At 41.9% G+C, this 10,612-nt stretch overlaps 1 protein-coding gene across 1 annotated transcript; it reads right to left on the reverse strand.

Annotated features, from left to right (window-relative positions):
- Positions 1 to 1,138: 1,138 nt before the first annotated feature.
- On the reverse strand, positions 1,139 to 7,964 carry LOC128979984 (E3 ubiquitin-protein ligase RNF170-like). The gene is made up of 5 exons (XM_054398383.1): positions 7,866 to 7,964; positions 7,650 to 7,758; positions 3,208 to 3,281; positions 2,342 to 2,449; positions 1,139 to 1,444 (listed from the first exon to the last, which is right to left on the reverse strand). Exons 1-5 carry the CDS (start codon positions 7,962 to 7,964, stop codon positions 1,139 to 1,141), a joined length of 696 nt encoding a protein of 231 aa, XP_054254358.1.
- Between the last annotated feature and the right edge of the window lie 2,648 nt (positions 7,965 to 10,612).

The raw sequence follows: 10,612 nt of genomic DNA on the forward strand, positions 1-10,612 counted from the left end.
CAAGAAAACAACTGCAACATATTGGTATATCATAGCTTACAGTAAAACATGGCAGCTGAAAACATGTAGAATTAAAAAAACAGTTGGAGACCAGTGTATTGTGAACAATAAATATTCATCAATTTTAATGTACAATTCATATGTAAAAAGAATTCCACTGCCTCCACATACGCAGATTTGAAGGGATAGATGTGCAGGGCTGCCTGGCACTGTGTGTTTAACTCTTTGCAGCTCAACACAGACATACACACACAACACACACACGCAAACTTTCCATAAACTTCCTGCTCTTTCTTGTCATCATCATAAAACTGGCCATGGTCCCTCTGGCTGAACTGGTACCAAGACTCACATGGGAATCACGACGAGTGTATGAAGTCTGGAAAGGAAACCAACAGTCACACTGACTTCGTTGAAGTTTAGGTGCACAGGGGTTTAAGGAAGCTCTGTACCTTGCATGGGATTATAGAACAGAGCTGCGCAGAGATTTGTTCACATTTCTTGCATGAATTTTGTTACTGCTTTTCTCCCCTTGTAATACTTTCCTAGTTGCATTTTTGTTCCAAGCTAGTCCTAGTACCAGTTTCATATTCTCCGGTTTAGAACCAGGGCAACTCCTTGTGGAGCTGTAAACCAGTCTATGTTCCAGTGGATGTGTAATCAGCTGTGATAACAGAGCACTGATACAAGTTTTGTAATGATCCTGCCCAGCGTTCCTTGTGTTGTACAAGACTGAGAAAGTTGAAAAGTTTGCTGAGTTCTCAAATTGTAATTTTATTCACATTGAGCCAAGATGTAAAATATTAAAGCTCAAGAGTTCTAAATCTCCTCAAGTGCATGTTGACTGAGTTTGTAATTTTAAGCTCTGTTCATAACGTGAGGCATTTTCAGTTCAGGCACTTTGTATGGAGATAAGTTACAGGAAAATGCAGCATGAAGGAGTCCAGCAAGTACAGAGTGTAAAACTGGCTGCCTAAGCGCTTGCACGTCGAATCGCTTGGCCATGCCGAGCTTTGCTGAGTCCTGCTTCAGCCTTTGTCAGCAGCAGAATGACAAATCCATCATACACTGCCCCAAATCAAAGAGAAGCCTGTCATCACTTGATGAAGTTTGTCCAAGGAATCCAAGCATGAGTCAGTCAGGACTCTGACAGCACACTTGGAGCTGCAGAGCTGGCCATATTTACCCCATTAGATGCAATTTGCTGACAAATGTTGATCATGCAAATAAAAAGAAGGGAGACAACCACCATATGATCAGCTGTTCCAAGCATCCTACAAAGAGGCCCAGGCTTGGTGTCAAGTGGAGAAGACAAGGATACGATTGTTCCAAAGGAGCAAACGGCAACTCTTAGGAAAAAAATCCATAGGAGACCACCCCAGGTGAAGATTCCACGCAAGGCAAGGGTCAGGAATAACAGCATGTCATAGAGGTAATCTGCAAGCTAAATATTCAGAGGAGTTAGGCTGGTTTGCATCCTGATGCATGCAGTTCTTTCAGTTCAGTGTGTCCCTTAAGCACCTTTAGATTCAGATCTTTTGAAAGCAGAAGCTTTTTGTGCTGTCCAAATCAATCTACGTTCAATTATTTTGCAGTGTCTAAGGCAGACTTCTAAAAGGAATCCCTGCTGCCCCAGCACTTTGAAAAGCAAGTGTTATGCTTGACACTGAATCCTTTTGGAAACTGGCCCTAATAGCAGCACTGAGTGTATGCCTGTCTTTAAAATCTGGCATCAAGTGTAGGTTTGAATGCTTCAAAATTCTCCCCTTGATGTGGACAGGAACCATAGGACTGAGTGATTATTCCTCTTCATTAGTGCTACTTTGTTGGGCTGAAAAGTAATATTCTCCTCCACAGTGCTTAGTATATAAACTGAGATAGGCTCCACAGTCCTTTCAGGCCCCCTACCAGCATGTGACAGGAGAGGAAGATTTGCTTTGGTGTAATATTCTACACACTGTCAAGCATAGGCCTCACTTGTGCCTTCAGCCCTCATCTTTCACATATTTTCCACTTCCTGTCATGTCTCTGTACCACCTGGGACTCTAGCTTTACTAAAGTGCAGAGACAGTGTGACCTGTTCAAATTTCCTTTCTGTATTTCATCTCTCATTACTTTCTCCTCCCTGCCAGGATGACTGCAGGAGGACTTGTCTGGGCTAGGAACTCCCATGAAACACCTTTACTAGGTGCTGGACTGAGCAATGGATGGTAGCACTTCCACTGTGATATCAGCAATAAGTGCATGGAAGGGTAACTTATATAGTGATACAAACTAGTTCTCATTGCTGGGTCTCTTTCAGTCCTCTGTATTGTGCAGAGGTAGATCGAAAAACACTTACAAGTCGCGGCTGCCCTGAGAAGCGCTTGTTGTAATCTCTGATGTCATGCACAGTTTGGTCACTGGACTTGTGTTGCTTTTCACAAGAGATGCTGTCCAGGAGAACCACCTTCATAAGAGAAGATTGACAGGAGCAGGGTGTATTTTAGTCTCCCATAGAAAGGATAATGTACCTCTCCATTGCCTGTCTCCCACAACTGGACATTTGCCCAGCTCCAGCAGTTCCACAACAGGCAGAACACTTTCCTTTCATAACTTGCATCCAGCCTTCAGTACAACAGGTAGCCTCTGAGTAGGGTCATATGAGATGATGAACTTCCATTCTGTGTTTTATGGAATGTTATCCAACAAATTCAACAAATGGTACAGCAGTAAAATGCTGGAGGTCACAGAATCACAGAGTGTTAGGGGTTCAAAGGGACCTTGAAAGATCATCCAGTCCAATGCCCCTGCCAGAGCAGGATCACCTAGGACAGGCCACACAGGAACACATGCAGGTGGGTTTTGAATGTCTCCAGAGAAGGAGACTCCACAGCCTCTCTGGGCAGCCTGCTCCAGGGCTCTGTCACCCTCACAGTGAAAAAATTCTCCCTTATGTTCACATGGAACCTCTTCTGCTCCAGCTTGTACCCATTGCCCTTTGTCCTGTCGTTGAACATCACTGACAGAGCCTGGCTCCATCCTCCCCACAGTGCCCTTTACATCTTCATAACATTTCACAGAGTTGTCAGATATGGAGTGTGTCAAATGATAAATGCCAGGGGCTGCAGGGTCACTGAAGTCTGAGTGGGTTTTGAAATGCTGCAGAAAATCGGAGGATAAATAAAGTGGATTCTAAAAGCTCGAGCTTCTAATTTCATACCTTACCTTTTGTCTGCAGAGAGGGCAGGTTATTGCTGCTAGCCAGGGACTGTGCTTCCAGTATGTGATCAGACAGGAACCTACCAAATAATAAAAGTATAAAAAAAACCCCAAAACCAAACAAACAACAAACCACCTTAAGATACATGAAATATATTTGAGGATATTGAATGCTGACAAGGAAGTTATCAGAATTTATAAACTCTCTTTCCACAACTGCCTATGACATTGAATGCAATTTGTTACTTCTATTTTGATGTGTAGTTTTACTCTACAACATGACTCTGTCAAAATGGAGCCTTAGCTCTTCACCACTGGTATATACAGAGATACAGGGACCTTGTAGTGGAGACTGATTCACTTCCTTTTCCTCTTGATGGTGTCTTACTCCCGAGGCTCCCCAGACATGGTTGATGCACCTGGGACTACAGGCACCCCATGCAGATTCCTGTTTCTTGGTGCTAAGTATCATACATTGAGATATTTTCTCTGTTTGCTATTTTTTTTTTCTCTCAGTATATTTCATCTCTATTCTTACCTTCCTGGAACTGCACAGCTCTGATTGAGCAAGCTGCTCCATTCTTGATGATTCTTCCTACCCAGACAACTGCTAACCGATTTCCAAACACAACATCAGCTTCTCTTTATACCAAGGTCTCAGGTGTGAGAGAGGGCAGAATGTGGGGACAGGAAGACTAGATGGCACATGTAGCTGACAGCAGTGGTTGACATACATGAATGTCAGTGCTGGCACTAACAGCACAAACAGCAAAGCATAAGTAGCAGCTAATCAGAAGCAGCACAGCTTGACTTGCAGCTCCTGGGCTTGGTGTGCAGTGTGACAGGTCAGGTTAAAAAAATCCCTCAGCATTTAAACTGATGGGATTTGACAAGGACCCCACTGAAAACAGATGCAGAAGGCTGCCCTGCCGTTTTGATGGGACTGTTTTATTGAATTGAGCAATGTGCTTTGTTCTTAACAAGCAAGTAGCTGCTTGTAAGCACTTTTATAACAAGACATCTTCAGGAGCACTCAGTGCAGGGTTTCTCTGCACCCAGACTTGCTTTGCCTGTACTGTCACTGAAAAGGGGAAAGCTGGAGAAGCAATGTTTGAAATCAAGTATAGGAATGCTTGTGGTGTTGTCAGTTGCATCTTGTATGCTGGGATTGAGGGATGTTACATTTGGCCCAAAGGTGTTTGGCATGAACCTCACTCTGACTTGTGCTTTTTATTTGTGCTTTGATTTGAGTACAGGGGTTTTTATGTTTTTTCTGTTTTGTTTGCACACACGGGCTGGTTGGCTGAGCTGTGTTTATATCCAACTGCCCCAATCACTATGGATAAATTCAGTCTGGCAGCCAGCTTCCAGCTTTCGTCTGAACTTTTGCATTTGACAAGCATCATGCCTGATATCAGGAACTGCTTTGACCCACTGGGTCCAGATTCTGTGCCATGATCCACATAGCTGTATTGCTGTGCCCATGCTCAGTCCCAGTGATGACATTGGGGCACTGATGGATCCAGAGTTCTTCAAGGGCTTTCAGAAAGGAACCTTGTAGAAATTAAAAGTTGCTGCATGCAGAACCCTTTGTTGAGTAGCACAGGAGGACTCCTCTGAAGTTGATCTATTTGTGCTTTGGTGCATTTTTTAATAAAATAGACAAAATCATGTTTCAATCTAGCTGGCTGTACAACCTTCTGAGGGAGTCTGAGGGTTTCTCTAAAATACCTCTGTGGTTATTGTTAATTAGAAAAAAATAATATTGCTCAAGGATTGCTTTTCAGTTGAACTTCCTGAACATATAGTTCAAACTGGAGCTGAAAAGGAAAACTTCAGGACAAACTGTATGAATTACTACTAATAATAAAATCAGACATTTTTTATAAGTCCACATTAATCATCTTTAAAAGCTCTGGCTTGACCACATTTTTTAAATAAAACTTTAACCAGAGCGGAATTTATTAAGAGAGTCTAGTGTTGCCTTAGCTCTGTTACACTACAGGGCATCAAGAGAAGTTTTATGACTGATTTCAGTCACAACAGCCTTAGATCTACACAGAATGCTTTTGATAAGCCCAATGTAAAGTTTTATTGGTTTAAGACATGAAAAACAGACATGCTGGAGAGGCCACTTCTACTGTATAAACACAGCCATAACATCTATCATGCACGACGATGCACTTGAGGAAAGCAAGGCCTAGCTAAATACATATAGTTAACAACAACAATACATGCCAAGCCTGTATATGGTACTTCTCCTTTGCAGATCTCAGAGTAAAATAAAAATAAAATCCACATCATTATGGCACTGTCACAGATGGAAAAGAGAAAATGAACCAGGCCTGAGGAAAGAGGAAAGCTGATGATCTTTGTTGCTATGTCTTTGTACTTGAAACTGTAACTTCTTGGATGATATTTGAAACACATTTTGAGGCCATATGCTTACTGGAGTGAGTTAGATTCAAAGCATCATTTTCCTGTGCGTTATAAAACAGTGTTATAAAAACATGCAACAACCTAAAGTATTAAAGGATGTCACTTACAAGACAGAGGAGCCCCACCAAGTGTCCCTAGCTGTTGGTGATCCACTGTGGGTTTGATGCCTTAGAGGGTTTATCTTGTATAGCCAGACTTTATGGTATCAGTTTCAGAGGATGGAGGTAGTGGCAATGGTGATAGGGGTTGTGCTATGCGAACATCATTTCAAACTAGAGAAAAGTAACATTCCCCTAAAGATAAAAACGTGCTTTTATTGCACCGGCATTAAGAAGACAGTCCCTTGCTCTTGTTTATGTTTGGATCTTCTTAGAACATTCTCACATGGTGGGAAAAAAAAAGTGCAAATGCATTGTAAATGTAACAACTTTCTCTTGTTTTAAGGTCTCTAAAATATCAGAGCAGTGGGAAAGGAGCTTTATGGTTCTGACTAGTGACTGCTGTTGTGGCTTGCTGTTGCAGTATCAGGTACTATTGACTCCAGCTGCCTGCCCCCAGCCAGAGATCACTTGCTGCACAGCAGCCCTGAAGTACCTTCACGGGCTCATCAGATCACGAACTCCAGTTGTCTCTGCCAACACTGTGGTGAGGCTGACAGCGTTCAGCAAGGAGCCTGATAAGCAGCTGGAGAAGTGAGGTTGTGAGCTTCACCTGTGAATTCCCTGGACAGCGTGTCTCAGGCATCTGAAACAGTGTGGAGTCTAAGCAAAGTGTACTGGTGGCCTTATCCTGCTGCCTGCCAGCACGTGCAAAGCTCACAGTGGTGCTAGTGGTGCAGCTGTGGGCCTTAAAAATCCTGAAATCCCCTTTATAAATGCAGTGATGAACATAACTCCCTCCCTTACCCTGTTCTTTGTCCTTTTGTATTCCGTTTGAAAAATGATTTCAGTTTTGTAATCCTGACCACAGGGCTTAGCAGTCTCAAAGAAGACATTTAGCAGACACGTTTCTCTGAAGGCTTATGGTTCTACTTAGATTATCCAGTGACTGTAGATGCACTAGGGGAGGACAGACCACACCATGGACAGCCTCAACAGCAGGACCTTATATTTCTGGATCTGCCCCTTGCCTATTCACAGATCCTGAGCTGGATTAAACAATTATTGAGCATGCATCATGATGACATGTCTTTAAGCATTTTTCCCTTGCATGACCACAGAGATTTACTTGAAAAACAATAAACAGATTAAAAGAAGGTTTATACATGACTAGAAACTTATTTACTTGTTTAACATGCAACTTCCATTTTGTTGTTGTTTAGAAGGAATTTACAGGGCCTTCTTGGTCTAGATCACTTCTGCTTCATTTTAGGCAAAATGATCTGGAACAGATCAGATCTACGTCCAGTGTGCCTTGCTCCTGATTTTCACTAATATAAATGCAATCAGATTTAACTTCATGGGATAGCTGGATTTTTATGCTATTGATTATAAGGACAAGCTGTCTTAGCAGTGAGTCCATGCTTGAAGGTAAGACTTCATGTTTGTTATATCTTGAGCTTCCACAGTTCCAAACTGTGATTACTAGACTGTTGATCTTTAGAACAGGAGTGTTTTTGCATATCTGAATAGAAACTGTATGATTTATGGATGCATTTTAGCCATTCCATGAATTGGTGTTGTGATTTATGAGTATCCTGTGAGATGATCTCTTACTCCTTGTCATCTTAAGACTTCTTGGACATTTCAGAAGTGGTACCTTATAGGTGTGAAAGCAATGAGTGAATTAAAACAGTGTTACGGATTTTGAGGAGCATGTAAAGATGGGATTTCTTCCTCTAGTGAGAACACATATTAATTCCAGGGATAAGAGCCTGGGCCTGGGCCTGGTTCTTACACTTGAGATTACATCTGGTTCTTACCTCCTTCTTAGAACTTCAGATTTCTGTAAGAAGAGTGCATCATTTAGAAGCCTGTATAAGCACTACACTATCAGTCCAGAAAACTCACCACAGAATAAATGTCCATAGTTGGTTTCTACTGGGAGAGTCACTGTCTTGAGACAGATGGGGCAGCTGAAGTCGCTGTGATTACCACGTTGCCAAACCTGGTGTGATTCCTGGAAGAAAGGTAGCAGAGAGTCTTCAGTAAATGAGTATTTTGACTGACATATTGAGTTCATTAATATTTATTTACTATCATTACCAGAGGGTCACAAAAACTTACGTATAGATGTCGCACAGAGCTGTTTGTTACGTCAGCAGCTAATGAAAGTTGGGCACAAAGACATGAGTGCTTTGCGTAGTCCTGCACGGGTAAGATCATGATGCCACATCTCTGCTTCCAGTGAGGTATCCACACATCACTGGATAATATTTATGTTTTGACAGCCAGTTGAGTTTGCACCACTGGTTTGTCTAGCTGTCATTATTAGTTAGACAGCACCCAAAGTCTGCTTCAGTAGCCTTTGGAGCTTTTTCCTCCTCTGTTGTAGTCCTGGCTGTCACTTAAATGTACTGAAACAGCGGCCAGTGTGTTCTCTGCCTTACTTGGGTAGCAGAATTGTATCCTTAGAGTGTACCAGAGGCTACATAGCAAAAATTCTTGCTAATAAATTGCTTCCAAAGCATCCTTCTCTTTGCTTTGCTAAAGAGACATTTGGAAATCCAAAGTGTGTTATATTTCTGGAGGAGAAAGGCTGAAAGATGTATGCTGGCCTAATCTTTGCTCCTAAACCATTGCCTGAAAGCACTAAAAGTCTGTCTGATGATCTATGCCAGGATTGTTTGGTATGATGAGAGGTGAAATAGTCTTCTTACTTGATATCGATTCCTTACCAAATCATAAGGTTGTGCTGCCTTTATTATGATGCATTAGCTGTTCTGTAACGGATGATGGACTTGCCCACTTCACCTTAGCACACCATGGAGAAACTTACACTTGACCATATGTTCAACTGCCATAACCACAATGAGATCAGTCTTTGAAGACAATGTAATAATAATGTGCTTAGTGTCCTTCTTTGTTGAGTCAAAGTTATCTCTGCCTTTCTGTCAGTCCCAGAACCAGAGGAGCACTACTGAAACTGGGAAGCAGCTTAAAAGGAAGTTCCTTCACTTTAAATCTCGAAGGCTATGGACTGTCCTCCATTGCCTACAAGTGTTTAGTGAGACACAACAGGAGATGGCATCAATTACAGTTTTATTTGCTATTTTGATCAAAAAGTTACGAACTTCCCAGAGGTCCAACATTATATGGGATGGGCATTATTTCTCCATTACTGCAGTAAGGTGAAGTGCTTGGCATACTTTGAGATTACAGTACTGTCGTATGCTTGCTGCCCCCTGTTTGGGTTGGTTATTTGTTTTTCAGATAGCTGACTACATGATGGATCAGTGACTACACTTCCAGGTATTGGACCTATTCCTAGAAGTTTTGATAAAGAGAAAATGGAATCGACTCTGTATTTTGCATGCCAAGTAATGGGAGACTCACAATGAACTGTGGTGATTCAAGCTCGTTTGACAGCACAGGTTTTTTGGTAAGTAATTAATTCTTCTAATGCAGTAATTCCAAGAAAGGGGAGGTCATGATGTAGGTCTGCCAAATGAGTTTACAGGAAGCCACCAAGTAAGTAATTTTAAACCAGCAACCATCCTTCCTATCACAGAATCAACCAGGTTGGAAAAGACCTCAGAGATCATCAAGTCCAACCTATTACCTAATACCTAACACCTCATGACAACTAAACCATGGCTCCAAGTGCCACATCCAAGCTTTTTTTTTACAGTGACTCCACCACCTCCCTGGGCAGCACATTCCACCCGCCAATTACTCTTTATGTGAAGAACTTTCTCCTCACCTTGAGCCTAAATATAATGAGGATCTGTAAATAAATACTGGAGGTTTAAAAATAATGTGCCATAACTCCTTTACTCTTTGTGAAGTTGTAAATGTATTTGTTTCTGATTCTCACCAGAAAAAAAAAAACAGATGCTAAAGGCGTTTATATTGTTTTCAGATTTTCCTCTCTGCATACTGATAAGATTATCTCCTGCTGAGATAACAACCACACAACAGCCCAACAAAGCTGGGATAACTGGGTATGAATAACCAAAACACAAGAATGATCAGATTCAAGTCCACTGCACTGGCAGGTGAACTCCAGGCAAGCAGGATTCAACACAGTGCTACCCAAAATTCCTGTGGCACATCACGTCCCTGTATTTTGACTTCGCACGCAGCACTGCTGGGGCATTTGCAGCTTCAGAAGAGTGTTGTTTCAGCTGATACAAGCTGTACCAGTCTTCATCAGCTGAGGAACTGTCCCAGAGCCGTTGTGTTTATAAACATTGCATACATGACATAAGCTCATTAGGTATCTTTATTTTTGCAAAGTAACAACACGCACATTTCTTCAGCTTTGTCTCATACAACAAAGGGAAGCAAATGTGTTTCTGATTATGCAATAGATACTGAGTCAAGGGAAACCCAGCATTCCCAGACCGTAACTGATGGAAACTTTGCAAAGCTCTCTTTCCCTTTGCAACCTCACAAAGTTGAAATTGCTCATGTAGTTTGTATTAGAGCGTGTTGTACAATAATTAACTTACTGTATGACTCCTGGGGGGCAAGGGATTATAATTTCTTTCCAGATGAGTGTATCAGTGTGAGAGCTGAAATCCCCACCAACAATAACCAGGCTAGCTTAGTCTGAAAGCGAATGAAAGCTGTATTTACAAGCAAATCTACAATCTATGATGAAATGCAATGAATATGTACAAATATACACAATTCACAACATTTACAAATATATACAATCAACAGAAAAGCACAACCAAGCTCCCTTTGCTTCCCCCCAAAGCAGCCTTTCCAAAGGGGCCTCCTCCCCCCTAAAACCCCTGTGGCAGAAAGCAGAGAGTTAAGAAGCAGAGAGGCTGTTAACTTAGCTCACCATATATTTAAGCATAGCT

The sequence above is a fragment of the Indicator indicator genome, unplaced genomic scaffold (assembly GCF_027791375.1).
Source record: "Indicator indicator isolate 239-I01 unplaced genomic scaffold, UM_Iind_1.1 iindUn_scaffold_38, whole genome shotgun sequence".
Taxonomy (NCBI): Eukaryota; Metazoa; Chordata; class Aves; order Piciformes; family Indicatoridae; genus Indicator; species Indicator indicator.

What these genes read in the sequence shown, in the direction of transcription:
- LOC128979984 (XM_054398383.1), bottom strand. Translation starts at nt 7,964, where the DNA reads ATGATCTTACCCGTGCAGGACTACGCAAAGCACTCATGTCTTTGTGCC. An exon ending in CTATGGACATTTATTCTGTG is followed by an intron (nt 3,282 to 7,649) that starts GTGAGTTTTCTG and finishes ATTATTTGGTAG; the next exon opens with GTTCCTGTCTGATCACATAC. An exon ending in GCCCTCTCTGCAGACAAAAG is followed by an intron (nt 2,450 to 3,207) that starts GTAAGGTATGAA and finishes TCTCTTATGAAG; the next exon opens with GTGGTTCTCCTGGACAGCAT.